At 31.3% G+C, this 20418-nt stretch overlaps 1 protein-coding gene across 1 annotated transcript; it reads right to left on the bottom strand.

The window, feature by feature from the left end:
* Positions 1–1364: 1364 nt before the first annotated feature.
* LOC126771885 (uncharacterized) lies at positions 1365–17763 on the bottom strand. Its single transcript, XM_050492048.1, has 3 exons — positions 17512–17763; positions 4085–4267; positions 1365–2392 (listed from the first exon to the last, which is right to left on the bottom strand). Exons 1-3 carry the CDS (start codon positions 17567–17569, stop codon positions 2187–2189), a joined length of 447 nt encoding a protein of 148 aa, XP_050348005.1. The 5' UTR covers positions 17570–17763; the 3' UTR covers positions 1365–2186.
* Between the last annotated feature and the right edge of the window lie 2655 nt (positions 17764–20418).

Here is a 20418-nt window from a genome sequence, read left to right as displayed (position 1 = left end):
TATGTGTGATAGGTTTCAGGAGCTGTTACCGCACGCTCTTGTTATTGACTTAAAAACTTACTACGGTTTGAAGGGTGAGTGAACCAGTGTAATTACATGCAAAAGGGACATAACATCTTAGTTCCCAAGGTTGGTGGCGCATTGGCGATGTAATTCTTACAATGCCAATGCCATATCAATACTATAAAAAAACCTACCTATACTATAAAAAAAAGTAGAATTCGATTATTAAAAGTAGAGGTTACAACATTCAATAGCACTTTTTTCATAAAAAAATCTTAACATAGACCCTTAGTCTTTTATAATTGACAAACCACAGAACATTAGAAACGCATTTACTAACTTAAAATGTATGATAAAATAGGTACCTTTCTATCTGTAAACGATAACAAAATAAATAGGTATAATAACATGACAAAATTTGGTATTGTTCAACACAAGATTTAACCAATTTGACGTTTAGGTATTTGCTTTGTGATTGATCTGCAACATCCAATCTTCAGTCGGCTTTGTCCGTTCTAAGAATAATACTAAAAAACGTCGAGCTACATTTACAGATGCTACTAGGAAGAATCCGATTAAAAAGCTGCTACGAAATATCACCAAAATTAATCTGAAATTCACAGAGCAGCAGTAATTAATAACAGCTATACTACCCGGAGGTTCACAGGTTCATAGATATGGGCAGGAATATCTACAAGGACGATCGGAAAGATGATCGCTTTCATGGAAGATTAAAAGAAATATTTCATCATTTTCTGGGATGAAGTATGATTTAAATAACTTATGAAACAGAGTAATCCGTTTTGCTGGGAACAATGAGTCATAAATGCGTATATCGTAAGGCCCTTAAATTTAAAGAAAGGCGCCTGGTATCTGCTGTTGCTGGTAAAGTACAACTTCTGGCTTTGCCTCTGAGCCGCTTGACAATTTGATCATGGATCAACATCCTGAATACAAATATTTTATGGACCATATTAGACCGTATAATAAATGTTACCAAATGTCTTTTTTGGACCCATACAAATTATAGATGATGGATATATGCCTACTATCAAAGTGCAAGGTCAGGCGTACCACTTGATTTGTAGTCACAGCTTTACCTCAACATGACCCAGAATTTCTACAGAGTAGGTGAAGGAAATTACCCATTATTGGAAGGCAAAATGACCATACATTCAAATTTGGCTACAGTAGTTGCCTCTTTATCTAATTTAATGCTTAAAATATATACTGATATTTAATATAGTTCACATAAAATATTTTATTTTTATTTTGAACTGGATGTATCAATACAAAATTGAGTAAAAGATTAATTTTGCTTGACTAATTACCTAATTAGCATTATACAATAAAAAAAACAATTGAATAAAAAAAACATTTATTGGAGACAAAATATGTAGATACATCAAAATATTGAAAATGAGATTTAACACATATAGAAAATTACTTTTTATTAAAACAATATAAATAATATTTGAGATAAAATATTGAAATTTATGTCAGTTGGTTAGAAATCATAGATATTAGGAGAAAGAATACGCAGCAAATATAGAAATATTTACATTAAAAATAAGTCTTACAAATAAATTATAATCAAATCCTTAACCAGCAAGTAGCTAAATTAAAAAGTATTTCATAAAACGACATCTTGATTTAGTAAATATTTGCACCGATTTCATTAAATTAGCACATTATTAGTAATAAACATTATTGCTCTTTCATTACGTTTTATTTATTCACTTTATAAATTTAAAAATCATATATATTAAAAATCATATATATGTCGACAGAGAACATTAAATCCTTTGATCGAATTTATATATAATTTTGAAATTTATATAATATTTTTTATTATACTTAAATGAAATTAACAACAAAAAAATAATAATATAAGGCACTTAAACAAATATAACAAAGAATATAATATTTCGACTGAGTTTTCTGACGCTTTTTTTTTTTTTAATTTTAAATTGAGAGGTAAGATTTTTCATTTCATGCTTATTTCGTTATCTTTTTATGTACTATTTATATATAAATGTGCGCCCGCTTAAAACAATAAAAGATATTTGCATATGTACGAAAAAGTTAGGTATTAAGAAATTGTTATTTGGTTTACGGTGGGCACATGGCTTGTAAAATTGTACTATCGGTGTGGTCCCCAATGCTTGTACATTTAATCTGTTTTACTTAAAAAGAAGTAGACCGAGAGGTGCCATTATTAATGCCAAGGTCATAGTGATGGCTGATGCTCCATTGCAACCGTCATAATCGCAGGTTTCACAGAACATGGTAACTTCGTTTGGACCATTAGAAGAGCTTGCGCAATTGTTTGAGTAATCGTCTTGACGCTTCCATGTGCAGCCACGAGATATTACCAGTTGATCACCAACTGCAAAACAAAAAAAAAATTTGTAAATTTCTGTCACTGAACAAAAATGTAAACGAATAGACAATGAACATTGGAGGCTTTTACAAACATTTTGAAATGTCATTTTATAATTTACATTTAAAGTAACCATCGGAGTGTTGATTTTTTGAGAAAAACTGTCATAGAACTCAGTAGTTTCTCTTTTCCAACACTTAAATTACATAGGTATGTTAGTTTTTTATTCAAAATAGGTTAGCAAACTGGCATATGAGTGTAGTAATTATGTAGTTAATTTTAGGTTTCATTTATTTTGTTCAAATTTGATTAATAAATAATAAAATTTTAATTATTTGTGAAAGTATTAAAATTACGGATGAAGTCACGCTTAGTGGACAGATACGATATTCCCTTAATGCACGTTTAACAACGCGTGTGACCTCGCGACAGTATAATAAAAATACCCAGTAGAAAAATAAACTAATAAATAATGTTTAACAAACAGGTCTATAAAGTATGAGTAACTCAAGCAATAATTCTGACGTAACTTAGCTCATGACGGACCAGTAACAAGCGTAGGTAGCTTGTAATCAACCCACCTGCATTTAGTTTGAATAATGATCGTAAATTTTGTAAATCTTACTGATATTTTGTGTGTATAAGTTTGTATGTTTGTCGAACCATAACACCGCAAGATATAGATGTAGGCTATATCCTAGCATGGAATATTAGCGTAATACTTTTTAAAATCATAAATTAAATATATCGTTCAGCTAATTTAAGACTCAATAAGATAGATAAGTAATAATGAAGTCGGATTATTTCTTATCTCAATAACGACGACTTTAATCTTAAATTTATGTAGGTTTACATATTTTGCAGTCTATAGACTATAAATATAAGTTGCTTGTTTTTATATAAAATTAAGGGAAATATTAAATATAATATTCATAAATTTGTACAATAATAATAACTTCGCATTTGCTTTAAAATTTATAGCATTGAAAATGCAAGTAACAAACGCTTAATCGTGTTAAATGATAGTTGTCAAGGCTGAAGGTAATTATCATGAACAAAGGAATTGGAAGCGCACACGTCTTCCTATAATTATACATATATCTATGATGGCTTCACAGATGAACATCAACTAGCAAAACCAATATCGAGGTTTATGTAATATCTGTTATGCCCCTGACTTTGACTGCGCTTAATAAAATTATGTCTGTAACGGTTTGTAAATGTCCCTCTGCTGCTTGAGGCCCTTTGAAGAAAAGACTTCGTCCATGCAGGTTGGTTGATACACAAGTGGCAGATTTACATACGACACACGCATGTTTCCTCTCAATGTTTTCCTTTATCGCCTACTACGAGATGAAAATGAAACACAAATTAAGAATTCAGTGGTGTTTCCTTTTGCCTGGATTCAGGCCTGCAATAATCGGTTAGAATTCACATGTTCTAACCACAGAGCCATTTCGGTTCGGTAATAACTAATACTATAATTGCGGAATCTTGCATTAAATTAACCATCAATCAATCTTACATATTCAAAATAAAATGTTGTCCCACACCGGGTTACAAACTAGGACCACGGTTCTGCGGCCTTATATCTAGCCTCTAGAACAACGAGGCAGTCACAAAATATGAATGTGATGATATATAATCAAAATGTCACATTAAAATAGAATTTATATAAATAAGAAAAGGTTTGCTTACCATATTTCTTCTGTTTCTTACACGCTGATTTTGAAGTAGTAAGATAAGGATATGTTGCCCCGGTGTTGGCGTCACAGTACTCAAGACGGAAAAGGCCAGAATTTTCGTTACGGCCTAGGATGAATGGATCGTTACAATACGGGTTGAGGTCTGATGAGCATGTCCAGCAACGAACTGCTTCTCCTGGAATAGAAATTTAAACATTGTCAAAGAAGAAAATTCTTAAGAAAATAATGATAATGTTTTCGTCCGTTTCATCTTGCTTCGTAATAAGTTTAGTTTTAAGATTTTAATTAATAGGATGGTATTTTCAGGTTGTATAATATGTTGCTTTTGAGTTTAACAATTAAACTTAAACAATACATAACGAAACAAAAAATACGATTTACTATCCCATCATTGTTTTCACACAATGTAGCATGTGAGGCTAATTTAAATGTTTGAGTTCTTATAATTACGTATTCGATTGCAATCAGAGAAATAAGAATAAAAATATATGTGAGCAAATGAGTGGATATTCGTGACGATATGTAAATTATTTTTAAAATCGCTCGCGATATGAACAACCGGTGACAACATCCACCCGATATCACTTTAAAAACATACCTAATCAAGTCTTTGTATAGGTATTCAAAAATAACAACTTTTTGTTTGGATAATATTAGGCTTTATTTATTTATTTATTAGACGTTTTTCGAAGTATGTTATTTAAATATGTTACCCCAATAAGAATAGGAACGTCAATGACTAACCTTTTGCGGACATTACTCGTATGTACCATGGTACGACTTGCAAAAAAAAAAACAATTAGCGCACAATGGTTTTTTTTGTCTTAATTCTTTGTCTGATTAAATACTAATGAATTCAAATGAATATAATATTTAATAAATGAATATGAATATTTATATTGTAATAATAAATATAAATTCAATTTTTACTTCAATTTGCCTTAGACAGAAGACCACTTTTCTTTATCGTATGGTTTAAATATAGATTCTAATAAAACATTACTCTAGGGATGTAACTGGTTCAATATTTGCGTGGTAAAATATAATTATGTTTATCTTTCTCTCCGTGTTATTTTTTATACGCAATTAATTTAATTTCAATTTAATGCTACATTTTTACGTACATAATTGTATATTCACCTGTGCTTCGCCTATGCTTTTGTTGGCTAGACAGGCTGACGTTTATGTTAACTGCTCCACTTCATAAGGTTGTATTGTAAAGCATGTAATCTTTCTCAATAATAAGGTTTTCAAACATACAAACTCCCCAATTTTATATTACTTTAAATGATGTAGATTATAAATAATTTTCGTTACGGTTATCTGGTTCTACTTTGTAATCTTTAATATTCTATAGAAACTCAAGGTTTCAACTTCCATTGAGTGACGGTTTTTTGCGGTCACGCTACGATGATGGTTGACAATTGAAGAGTTCTTTGCTTGGTTTCCTTATACGTATTATGATCACGCGCATTTATGGTACAAGTACATTTGCGTACCAGTCACGTTTTATATTTATGTATACTTATTTATTTGACTAACATAAATGGTGATTATAACAGTAACACTTGAATTGAAAATTTTTAGTTAGCTTTGCATTCCATATATAGCGATAGTGCTTAGAGTTCCGTATTCAAATAAGGGGTTTCTTACAATTTCCATAATTTGGAAATAGTAGCGTTTTAATCGTTTATTTTAGAGTTTTCATAAACTAATTCTCGATATTGTAATATTAATTTTAGCATGCATTGGTGAGCACGTAAAGTCGATAATGCGTCTTCTCTTATATAAATTGAATTTTTTCCGGTTTTATTTGATTGCTATTTAATCAGAATATCGTATTAAGTACACGGAAAGTTCATCTGTGTTTGAGCACAAGTTTGTGAACTATATCTTCTGCGAAACAAGATATCGTCAATATTTTTATACTTTACTTTTAAATAAAGAACGTGTTACTATTTAAATATTATATAATCAAATATAGGTATTTAAAATTACTTTATTACAATAATAATAATGTTATTATAATTACACGCATGATGATGAGCGATCTATCGTGTCGAGTACATTCCCATTTGGCGCCATTCTAAGTATAGGACAGTGAGTTTATTGTTTTTATCTAGGGCAAGGGGGCTGTGATTTGTTACACGACAGGTGCGTTCATCGCTTTTTCTACGTTTTAACACAATTTGAATAGGAAAATACTAATAGATTTAAACATAATTTCGCAAAAAAAAATGTAAAACATGTAATTACCAATAATTTTTTTATAGTATCGGTAGGCGGACGAGCATATGGGCCACCTGATGGTAAATGATCACCAACGCGCATAGACATTGGCATTGTAAGAAATGTTAACCATCGCTTAATTCGCCAATGCGCCATCAATCTTGGGAACTAAGATGTTATATCCCTTGTGCCTGTAATTACACTGGCACTCACCCTTCATACCGGAACACAACAATACCGAGTATTACTGTTTTGCGGTAGAATATCTGATGAGTCGGTGGTACCTACCCAGACGAGCTTGCACAAAGCCGTACCACCAGTAAATAATAATAACAAAAATAAGCCAAAAGTGTTTTTGATTTCGATAGTTTTTGAATAATATAAAAATAAGTATATAATTTATTTTAACTACTATACTAGCGAACCCGGCAGACGTCGTCCTGCCATAGAGACATTTTTTTTTCATTTAGACAAATATCAATGTGACAAACACATGTACAGAATAATTATATATATTTAGATATTTAATAAACGATTTGCCAACTTACCTACAACCTATCTGATGTTAGGAAGTGTAAGTTGTACAGATTGCCACGATTAGGTCTCATTAATAGTATACTAGATTCTCGCGGCTTCGTCCGCTTGTGATGGGGAGATGTGTTAGGTATCCTATGACCTTTACTGTATACCCTGACAACATATATATGCAAAATTTCATAATAATTGGTTGAGTAATTAAGACGTGAACGTATATAAATATATATACTAGTGTCTTTCGTAAAAAAATCAACTTTATAACATTCCTTTATAAATAGCCCATAATGCGATCCCTTTCTGTATATTTCGTAATCTCTTGAACTGACGCCAATGTTCTGTAAGCCAACACGTTTTAGAAGACTTCATATCCATGAGCAAACGATCAACATTGTTTAAAATTTGTGACCTTAAAACAGTGAAAGTTTCAGTAACAGCCTGTTAATGTCCCACTGCTGGGCTAAGGCCTCCTCTCCCTTTTGAGGAGAAGGTTTGGAGCTTATTCCACCACGCTGCTCCAATGCGGGTTGGTAGAATTCACATGTGGCAGAATTTCAATGAAATTAGACACATGCAGGTTTCCTCACGATATTTTCCTTCACCGTTAAGCACGAGATGAATTATAAACACAAATTAAGCACATGAAAATTCAGTGGTGCTTGCCCGGGTTTGAACCCACGATCATCGGTTAAGATTCACGCGTTCTTACCACTAGGCCATCTCGGCTTTTGTGTGAAAGTTTAGGCAAGTTATATTTAAATAAATAAATAATTTATAATTATAATTTATAACGATAAGCTATATATCGTTAGTTTTGTATACTAGCTAACAGTTTCGGTTGCGCACGAGTTGAATAATCTACATAAATTGAAATTGGATCAATGTTTAAGGAATGCATAGACTAAAATTTTTGTTATATATATATTCTGTATAGAACGAGATTAGAAAAAATTATTAACAGAAGATTGCAGGTTCGTGCAAGCACTACTGAATATTCACATTCGAAAACCTCTCATCGTCAGTAGTGAGTATTAGATGTTGGGAAAAGAATGCCACGTTACTTTTAACGTCTTTTGTTAACTCAGTACTCATTTCAAAAGTTCAATTTTTCCATTTTTCCATATTTCTAATAATATTCCGATTAATCGTATAAAAGAAATATTTTTTTTAGAGTACTTGATATAAACTCGATAAATCACCCGTTCACTGCCTTTTCATTCGGTACAACAATATGAGCAATACGTGTTTGATAAGTCCATGGTACCTTCACGATTGAAAAATAAACATAAATATATCCTATTGATAAATGTTCGCTACCAAATATTCCATAATTATCCGGTTTTTTTTTTAACGAATGTATGTTGAATACAATACAGGTTGTTAAATGCTTGATGCTCAAGAATCAATGGATTGTTTTAGACTGTGCCTGAAGTTCCAAATATAGCTTTAATGGCCTTGACCTTGAAGCATAATTTTAGTGATCGACGTGAGATGTTATTGTGAGATCGAGCAAGTGTATATAATTATTGACATGGAAATGATACATTAAATTTAATACGTAAAAGAAGAAATGAAGAAAGCACTCATACTCATAAATGGCTTTACTTATAAATGTTGTTAAGGAGGTATTTAGTTAGCAATTCCTTTTTCGAAACCACGCTTGGAAACCTGTGACATGATACCCCACCTTCTTAGGTCTTAATTTTTCTATACAAGTAAAAGTTGTAAGTGCACATTATTCGATTACGACTTCCATTATCTGATTAAATTTATTACGATTTAATTTATACATATATGAATATTTTACTGTATCCCATAAATATTCTAATTTTATAGAAATCAAGATCTAGAAGTAAAATTATATAAAGAAACAATCGACTTACTACAAACCAACTCATGATAAAGCTTATTATTTTATTAAACGTAGGGAGCCAGACAGTCTTCATATCATTAATTACGTTGAACAACTTTCATTGAAAAGAGCAATTTGTCCACTTCCGGCATTTAGAGACCCTAATGTAATTTCATCGTAGACAATCTTTACTAATATTATAAAGCCATAGTTTGTGTATTTAAGCGCGCTAACCCCAGTACCAGTAAAATTTAAAAAAATGCACTAGACAGTCCAAAGATAAGTCATATTTGTATATTTACTGGTGGTAGAGCTTTGTGCAAGCTCGTTTGGGTAGGTACCACCCACTCATCAGATATTCTACCGCAAAACAGCAGTACTTGGTCTTGTTGTGTTCCGGTTAAAGGGTGAGTGAGCCAGTGTTATTACAGGCACAAGGGATATAACATCTTAGTTCCCAAGGTTGATGGCGCATTGGCGAATTAAGCGATGGTTAACATTTCTTACAATGCCAATGTCTATGCGCGTTAGTAACCACTTACCATCAGGTGGCCCATATGCTCGTCCGCCTTCCTATTCTATAAAAAAATGTACACGCAAATAAATATAAATGCTGTTTTTTTTTGATTATATTGCATCATTAAAATCTTAATTAAACATCACGGTAAACTATTATTGACGAGTTACTCGATTAAATGGTGATAATAATTAAAAGTTTTGAGACGAAAATTCTAACGGTAGTCACCGGTTTGTAACGTAATGATAGTGACATGATCATTATTTTTAGACGATAAATAGGACGCATACATATATTTTTACAACGTTGAGGCTATAACTTTGATTCGAAGGATATTAGGTTAATTTTAAAAATACAGTTAACGTAAGTCTACTTTACAAAGTTTTAAAGTATTATCATGCAAATCATCATCTAGATTCTAGAATAATAGCATAAACAAACTAACCCACTACACCATTTATATATGTGATATATTAAATCACCATTAACTAGTACAGTTAACGTTACATTCCACACAATACACCAATCAATAGATATATATTTAAGAGCAATAAACAAACTCACTCTGACCTTATATTTACTAAGATTATAAAGCTGAAGAGTCGTTTGTTTGAACTCGCTAATATAAAGACCTTGGGGTTTGAATTAAAAAAAAAATGTCTTAGATAGCCCATTTTTGAGAAAGGTCTATATTATCATCACATTACGACTTCGAGGTAATTAATAGTTTCTAAGGTTTAGTTTCTCCAAGTTATTATAAAACAATATTAATAATATTTTATAATTGTACAAATTTTGACAAATGTACACCTTTACAGGGCCCCAGAGTTATATTTTTAGAAGGTCGACTCTGTGTGTATTTATTACCTGTACGTATATGTACATATAACGACAATCATGCACGGTCTCTGTCCTCCGGATCTTGAGAATAAACGAAGATATTAGCTCGAAACACATAAGCGTAGAACTTACCTAGATACTATTTATAATTATTATTATCTTTATCGCATTGTATAGAGAACATCAACAGCGTTATTATGTAAGAACTCTATGAAATGTTAACGATCGAGTTATGGCGATATATACTATTTGCATGCGTGTATTCTTTGAATGTTATAAATATTACGATCAACGTCGCATAGTCGCATAGTTTGTTCTTACAGAATGATTAAAATTTCATTAAATGCGAATTCGACTTTTTTTTAAAATATATAATAATATTTTTACCCGTTTGGTTTGCGCAGATCCGTCTGGGTGGATCTATACTGAGGCATAGCTTTGTATTGCTGATGGTGTTGTTTCGGATGGCGAGTGAGCCAAGTACGGGCACAATGGATATATGTACATAACACTAAATTTCAACGTATTTACGATGACGTAGTGGTTTATATATCTTAAAGTGCCAGTGTATACGGACGAAGGTGACGACTTACCAACACGTAGCCTGTTTGTTCGTCCGTAATATAAATTAAATATATATACATAAGTACCTAGGTAACATGTTTTGTTATAGGTAATATCAAAATAATATTGAAAACAATTTTTTTAATGACAAAGATTGATGTTTTTGTTTTATCTTTGACATTGCTTAATCTCATGAGTATTAAGATAATTTTATCTCATTTACTGCACGATGACTAATATGACCTCTTGGTTACTTTGATAAGAGGTCATGGCCCGCTAGATACCTAATTAGGTAGCGCAATTGCGCTAGGTTAATTAAGGTAATGTGACAAGCAATGTTTCGGACCGAAGGGATAAAAGTTAAATTTAAATAAAACTATATACAGTTGAGTTTACATACATTAAACATATTTAGGAATTATTTTAATTTAGCATATCTAAATGTATATGTAGGTACATACATATGTCGTAATATTTTTATAAATAAACTGTTCAAAACCAAATACATAAAGTATAGACAAAAAATAAAATAATAAAAATGTGTTTGTTTTTGTAACTAGAAAAACCTTTTTTAGTTCAATGTTATTTTCGTTAAATGGCGCGTAATAAAAGTAACACTGAGAACTCCGTACAATATTAAAAAATTTACTGGATTATTTTAATGTTTAGACTTTCCTTAATTTGTTCGTAAAAAATAATTTCTTAATTTGTTTTAAAACAATAGATTTACAGTTTTCGGATTTTTTCCTATTCTTGTGCTACATGCTTCTTGCCAAATTTCATGATCCTAGGTTAACGGAAAGTACCATATAAGTTTGGATTCCTTTTGCGAATGTTTAGGAAATGCGACATAAACGGTCTTATCTTTCGATTGCGTAGACTTAGAGGTTTGATCTTTTCACAGCTCCAAAGGAACGGAGACCTCAGTACTTGATATTAATTTCAACTTTATACCTCTACGCATTCCAGAGAAAAAGGGCCTTGACGGACTGGAAGACAGACAGACGGACATCGAAGTGATCTTATAAGGGTTCCTTTTTTCTTTTAGAGGTTCGGAACCCTAAAAATTATTCAATTTAATTATTAACAAATAAATAACTATTCATCATAAATAACTAATTTGTTTCATGGCTAATAGTTGCGCCAACAAATGATAAATGGTAATTTCAAATTTTAATAATCACGAATTCTTCCAATTATCGTTTCTCTGCAGTATACAGATAAGTTATGATATTACAATAATAGACGTTAAGACGAATCAATAGCGTGATTTGCCACCATTTAAGTAACAATAGACGTTAAAGTTGTAGTCATATCGGGGTCATGACTTTTTTATTAAATTCGATTAAGGGGCTTATACGGGCTGCAGATAAAGCTTACCCTTATCTTTTCTTTAATATCTCGTTATTACAAAAAAAACTTTAATGTAAGCATATTATATATACAAACCATAGTATACTAATAACGTATTCCTTTTTTATTAAATTTATTATTACATTTCCACAGAGGTCGTATAACTTTTTTTTTTTTTTTTTTTATAGAATATGAAGGTGGATGAGCATTTAGACATTGGCATTGTAAGAAATGTCAACCATCGCTTATAGCCAATGCGCCACCAACCTTGGGAACTAAGATTTTATGTCCCTCCCTTGTGCCTGTAATTAAACTGGCTCACTCACCCTTCAAACCGGAACACAACAATATCAAGTATTGCTGTTTTGCGGTAGAATATCTGATGAGTGGGTGGTACCTACCCAGACGAGCTTGCACAAAGCCCTACCACCAGTACTTACATTACATCGAGTTTATTTATCGATTGTCTCCTGTTTAAATCTTGTCACGATATATTTTAATGGTAAGATTTTGACGCTAACGATACTGATACCAAATATTACTGATTTGTATAATATCAGTCACCTGTCATCGTCACGGCTATTTTTATTTACATATTTAATTACATCATGCCGACAAAAATATAACAGGAAACAGCAACGGAAATTCGTTGACGTAACTTTTATATTTGTTTCTTTTAAATAAACAAAATTATTATTATTATTATTATTATTATTGAAATTGTATTACTAAATAAATTATAAGCAAGTAGTTACATGCAAGTCTATTTCAATAGATTATATGCACTTACTAGTTACTAGCTTTTTTTTTATGCTAGACAAAACTTTTTTATGATAAACAAGCAGGCGGCTCACCTGGTGGAAAGTGACTATCACCGCCCATGGACACCTACAACACCCGAGGGCCTGCAGGTGCTTTGCCGCCCTTAAAGGAATGGAAACGCTATTTTCTTAAAGGTTTCTATGTCATATCGGTGGTTCATCCGCGTGTAACGTTACTACTCCGACCACGTCAGTCGCAGCGTGATGTTATATACTATATAATCTTTCTCAACAAATGGTATATCAAGAGCAAAAATATTTTAAATCCGACTAATAGATCTTGAGGTTAGCTCGTTCAAACATACAATTTTTCTGCTTTATAATATCAAAATATTTACTATACATTTTATTGTAAAACACCAATATATACTTCGTACAACTAGTATTCCTGTTTAAAGGGTTACTCAAAGCAATTACAGGCACGTATTAGATGTCTTCGGGCGGAGGTGACCACTTACTGTCAGCTTCCTTATTTACCTGACTTGCTAGAAATAAATGAAATATACATATGTAGATCAGTTTGTAAAGAACATTTTTTTTATTATATCTGTAAGTGTTTTCGTGTTAAAAGTATATATAGATAAAAAAAGTATAAATATATATATTTAGCTTTGTGTGGATAAACACTATTTTATCAAATACAAACTTTATACTTTATTAGAGATAAAGTTTGCTGCTCTATTGATTTTTTGATAAGTATGTGGACCCAACCCTAACTAATGCATTTATAAAACACAAATAGGGGTTGGTAACTTTATCGAACCAGAGCCATCGTGTCAATGAAAGTATATATTAAAATCTGTTATGAATAAGATTACAAAAAAAATATATAATAATGTAAGTTTATTCAATGATTAGGCCTCTATACAATATTTATAAGATACTTTATATAGTAAATATTGTAGGTTAAGTTTTGAAATTCAGAAAAAGTCAGAAAAAAGCAAGTTTTAAAATAAACCTTTAAATATTTTCAGGATTACAAGAGGCAATTTATGCAAAGCTTTATCTGCCTGTGACGGTTAAAAATTAGTAGCACCGTTCATTAAGACGGTTAGGAAGAAAAAAAAAACAAAATAAATATGTTTGGTTTATACAATATGAACTTAAGATTCCGTTATATAGAAATCAGAAATTCACTTTAACTTGTGTACCTATTTTTGTTTAGTTTGTGAACAGCATTCGTAAGTTGTTATTCCCAACATGTTAACTTGTTATGCTTAGTTATGTAACGTTCCATGATCAAGTTTTAAGCTATTCAAAAAAAGAACTCGGAGAAATCGATGTTGCAACATTCTTAAATATACATACGATATTTAAACGACGAATTATGTAATATGTTTGTGTTAGTTATGTGTAGTCAACGAAGTGGTGTGAAGTAACCAGAGGGCCCCATGCTTTGTATTATAAAAGGGCCCGTTGTGTATAACTGTGTCACCATACTTTAAAAGTGAAAGCGAACGCAGTAGTCACGACATACACCCGCTAAAACAGCGGTTTGCTTTTATCTGTTTGGTATTCCATATTTGAATTGATATAATAGATAGAATTTGTGTTTTTTTTTCTATTATATTCTAAATTAATTTAAATAAAATGATCAGATCCATAAATAAAATAACTTTTTATATGCAGTGACCACTAGTTATGTTTAAAAACCAAAAGTATTAAACGTTGGAATGATAATTTATTTAAATTAATGATTTCATTTTATATTTAATCCCAAGTCCATTATCGTGAATTTTATAGCCATATTTAAGAAGACTAGATACATTTAGAGTCGATGTATACATGTATGTATGTATGTATCTATGTATGTATGTATGTTGTGCCAAATATACAGATTATTTAGTTAATGCCACGTAGTATTCGTATAAAACGTAAAGAGTATCGATGTTCAGTCGACATAATCAGAAACGTTAAAACTTTAACTTAAGTTTTGCCTAAATTTATAACAAATATATTCTGAACAGTTGTAAAAATAGTTTTAGAATATTCGCTTCAGACCCTTTGTCTCATTAAATAAATTCATGTGCTTATAAGATTATGTTTTTATAATAGATTCATTTCCATGAAAAATTCGCTTATATCACATTGAGTACTACGGAATCCTTATATGTAGGAGATGCTTCTAATATTACAGGTTATTCATTATCCTAGCGGGTCAATATATCTTGCATAACATGCTTGAATATGGTATTCATTTACAATCGTGAGTACAGTGAGTACTCGCAGCTTTAAAGATATGAATTTTTTTAATAATCATTATTAGGTCATCTTCAAATCGGTCTAAACTTTTAACCTCATAAAATATTATATTTTATATTAATATAAATATTATATTATTAGCCTTGTCGAGAATCTGGGAATTTAAAATGCATTAAATAATTACGCGGGCAAGTTCTGTTGTCACATTGTATACAACAATACGATGTAAATTGCTGACAAATTAAATTATCTTAATATTTTAAACAATCTATGAGTTTATATAATTTGTTCTTGTATATTACATAATAGTTATTAAACCAGTTATTTCGATCGTTAATGGATGTAGTTTTTCAATTTATTTTTATACTGTAATACGAACGCATAGACTCCAAATAAAATAGAAATAAGTTCCAAGCAATGACATACTTCTATTATAAGATGAATTACATCATTAAAATCTAAAGATACATAATATAATAACAACGATTATACTATACAGAATAATAGACGCTCGCTATGTAAACCAACAAGTAGGTAAATAATTGAATAAATGAATGATTCGAACTTGAAGCGAATGATTGTACGTTTATGCAATTATCTGTGACAGCCTTATATATATGTTTTTTTAATATTTGTAATTTAATTTTGCAATAGTATAAAAAAATCGAGACCTTCCATAATTTTTTTTTTTTTTTTTTATAGAAAAGGAAGGCGGACGAGCATATGGGCCACCTGATGGTAAGTGGTCACCAACGCTCTTAGACATTGGCATTGTAAGAAATGTCAACCATCGCTTACATATCCAATGCGCCACCAACCTTGGGAACTAAGATTTTATGTCCCTTGTGCCTGTAATTACACTGGCTCACTCACCCTTCAAACCGGAACACAACAATATCAAGTATTGCTGTTTTGCGGTAGAATATCTGATGAGTGGGTGGTACCTACCCAGACGAGCTTGCACAAAGCCCTACCACCAATAATGTGTGTCACTTTAAGGTAAATAATATTCGTTAATAATAAAAATAAAATAAATATTACGTACGAGAATTTGACATTAAATATGTCCTGAATAATGCAAATTGTGACATAAATTTAAAAAAAATGGTTGTTAATATAATAACTTCGTATACAATCCATCAGTAAGTATGTTTAAACACTGCGATAGTTAAAACACGACCATAAACACACTACAAGCTACATGTCTTTACTACGGTAATTATTTAAACTACGTCGCAGTTTGTTCTAGAAAATGAGATCTACCTATCTTTATGTCGCAATATAGAAATAGACGTGGAAATCATCACTTATAGTATCATATACATATAATCTTTATATATACAACAATTCTTCTGTAGCTTAAAATTTTTGGGTGCGTTTGAAGTCCAGGCATTGCGACTGGGTCCAAATATTTCTTTTTAACCAAAAATAAACCTTTTCCCACCAGTACAAAATTGGGACGGTCAGCAAGTTTTATATAAATTAATCATTTACATTTACATATATTTACATATAGTACTTATTAGCAAACACTTATTGCTCTAGTTCCAGATTATATGTCTGACAAAAATGCTAGGATTGAATGATTGCTAAATAAAAATAAAATAGTAACTACTGAGTTTCTTGCCAGTTTTTCTCGGTAGAATCCACATTCCGAACCGGTGGTAACGCTTGACGATTTCGTAAGTACTTGTAAATGTTTATTTGAATTAAAATATTTTGTATTGTTTTGAGTAGCATTAAAAATATTTAATATGATTGGTGTAATTGAAATACTGATTTAATTCCACTTATATACGAAGAATGTCGATGATGAAGAGAAGTGGATGTTTTTATAAATTGAACGTACTCCTTAAAATCACAGAATAATAAACATACATGGTTCAGAAGTATCGATATATTTGTGTTGACGATTCGCAAGTGTAAGCAGGTTGTACCGGTTTCGTTAGGCTTTAAATGCCTTGACGCCCATTTCGATAAATGCCACATATATTGTTCAAATTACCATTTTTATAATATGAAATCTCAAAATTATTTAGTCTTATAAGAAAAGAGTATTTTACTTTAAGAAGTAATGACTAGTGTTCTAATTGTTGTATATTTGTTTAAAATTAAAAATATAGTATGCATTGAAAGCGTTAGAAAAATACCTAACACATTGAATTGTTTATAATTCTTGACGTTTTGTCATTGTTTAAAAAACAATTTAATTTATGTTTTTTTTTAAATTTTATATAGCAAAGAGATTTAAAGGTACATAGTGTAGTTGTTCCAAAATTATTTATATCTTTGTTGTTCACAAACAAGTCATTTTCTGTATTTCTTCAACAAAATTACATTCAAAGTGCAAGCTATGTTGTAATCGATTTATTGTTGATATAAATGTAATAAGTTTTTTAATTTAATTTTCAAGGACATTGTATTCCGTCTGGTAAACAAACATAATTTATTTAGCACATTAAACATTAAATAATCCGAAATATAAACAATATATAATAATAACTTACCATCTGAAGCATATAGGGCCACTATCATCAACGGCACAACAATTAATAATTTAACCATTTTAAGAGAATGTCACAACAATATTTATTTTAAGAAGTAACACAGTACGCTGACGTTCGTTTCAACTCGGTCACGATCAGTGAATGGCGAACTGGCAGTATGACATAAGTGAACGGACGAGGTAGAACAATTTCTAATCTGTGGAAGAGGCGCGGTGTTTTGCCGCGAACACGCACAGCGTACGCGCTAGTACGCTTGCGTACTATTAGTCATAGACTAGAGTAAAACAAAATATAACTTTTCTCAGACTCCTTATAATTTTTTACAGTTAAATTACATTTTTTCTCTCTTCTTCTTCTATGTATATAATAATAAGCAGATAAGTAGTAACAATATTTACTTCTTTTTCTAAAGCACCCAACAAGATACAGACCAAACTAAAATAAATTACTCTAATTATTTCGGTCTAATTTTCTCTAATTTTTCGGTAAATTTACTTTTATTTTTACTAATAAGTAAAGTACCTAAAATTAAAAAAAACTTATACATTGTCAATACGTTTTGTGTCTTATTAGTCTTTGACGAATTGAACTTGCAACGAATCACAATTGAAAGTTACGAAATAAAACTTGTTTTCTCAAACAACATAAAGGCAATAGCAATGTTTAGCTTAAGATTAGAACGAGATTGAATTTATTGAACAGTTTATCCCATTCAAAATAATTTGAACAAGCTTAATTATAAGAGATTAAAATTTTAATAAAAAAAGATGAAGGAATTACTACTAATAAGTATAAGCTTTACCTTTTGTTTTCGCAATGTTTCTATAAAAACAATTATTTAACATTTTTATGGACATTGATTTATAAATTAGTTTTATATAGCATAGATTGCACGATCTATAAGTTTTTTTTGGCGTTAAATCTACTATTAATTAATGGTACCGCCCACTCACCAGTTCTACAGACAAATATCAATATTTGAAATTGATTGAAGGGTGCTATGAAGAGTGAGTGAAACAGTGTAATTACAGGCACTAGGGATACGTCTTACATTGTTGCAGTGCAATGACAATGTATTAGTATCAATTGGTATACATCTTACATCGCCAAGACCTATGAGCAGATGTTACTTTATAATAATTTTTTTTTTATAAAAAAAAACATGAAACTATTACAAGTCCCATTAATATCACAATTAAGGTTATTGACCTAAATACAAATAGAAAAAGAGCCCGAAGAAAATTCACGTGGAATTAAATAATGATATATGCTTTGTTATTTTGAAACTATCAACATTGGATGGGCGCCAGCATGAATCACGAGGTTTTTTTCTGCCATTCTGATGTCAATGACCTATTCGTATACCATTATACTTTAAGATGTTAATAGGATACCCTTCGTCCAAATAGTCTATCGATAAAGTATAAATTGACAGTAAATTAAAACACCCAACTTGTTTTTATTTTTCATATCGTGCTCGGTAGTTAAGGAAACCTACACGTTTCGGATGTAAACCTGACAACTGTGTAGCCAGCAACCCGCATTGGAGCAGCGTGGTGGTGCCAGTTTCAAACCTTCTCTTCAAAAGGAGAGGAATCCTAAACACAGAAGTAATACAATAACAAGCTGTTATATGTAGATTACAATCAATTATGTCAGAGTAAAAAAATGGCTTAAACAATATATATATTTGTGGACCAGTGATTATACAATATATATATTTGTTTGAATATATATATTTGTATATATATATATATATATATATATATATATACAGCCCGAGGTCTGAAGTTAGAAGTGTGTTCACTCCCGTGCCTCGGAAAGCACGTAAAGCCGTTGGTCCTGCGCCTGAACTCTTTCCGGTCGTGTCGGATTGCCGTCCCATCGGATTATGAGAGTTAGGCAATAGAGAGTGCACTTGTGTTTGCGCACATACTTGTGCACTATTATAATATCTCCTGCGTAGTTGGCTAATCTCTCTTGAGATTGGCCGCCGTGGCCGAAATTGGTCTGGAGGACATTATTATTTTATATATATAGTAATAAAATATGTTTACGACTTAAATACTTACTTACATTACTCAAAGTGACTTTTAAAAAATTGATTATTATTGATTAGATAAAAAATATACGTACATTAGCCTAGAAATTAGTACATCAATAATAATATTGTAAATCCGGACAGTTTGCCGAGATGGCCCAGTGGTGACGCGTGATCCCCCCCCCCATGGGAGCTGGGTACCTGGTGGTGACGCGTGAATCTTAACCGATTATCGTGGGTTCAAATCCGGGCAAGCACCACTAAATTTTTATATGCTTAATTTGTGATTATAATTCATCTCATGCTTTACGGTGAAGGAAAACATCGTGAGGAAACCTGCATGTGTCTAATTTCACTCACACACAATTCTGCTACAGGTGTATTCCACCAACCCGCATTGGAGCAGCGTGGTGGAATAAGCACCAAACTTTCTCCTTAAAAAGGAAAAGGAGGCCTTAGCCGAGCAGTGGGACATTCACCTGTTACGAATACGATACGGACAATTTATATGTTTGAATGCGTTAATTTTTAGAATTAGTTGTCGGTTTTTTTTATTGTTTGAGTTTTGATTTGATTTATCAATACATTCTCAGTAGTATTAGTATCCTGGGATTGGTGCTTTTTCGAGACGGTTGTAGGATTGCACTTCCTCGGGGCGTGACGGATTGCCATCCTATTGGATTATGTGTATGAATTAACCTACCAAAGGGAAGAGAAGCTTAGAGAAGCCAATACTTGACTAGCAGTATGATCTTCTACAAGGCCTTATCCGGCCCTGCTATCAGTTAATGGTTTATTACATTCTCTCCATATAAAATGGCTTTTACGGCTTTGGACTAAGTTAAATATATAATGAAAGTCATGTG

This window comes from Nymphalis io, chromosome 11, assembly GCF_905147045.1.
Source record: "Nymphalis io chromosome 11, ilAglIoxx1.1, whole genome shotgun sequence".
Lineage (NCBI taxonomy): Eukaryota > Metazoa > Arthropoda > Insecta > Lepidoptera > Nymphalidae > Nymphalis > Nymphalis io.
The sequence above is the reverse complement of the archived record's forward strand: the minus strand, read 5'-3'. Positions and strand labels throughout refer to the sequence as shown.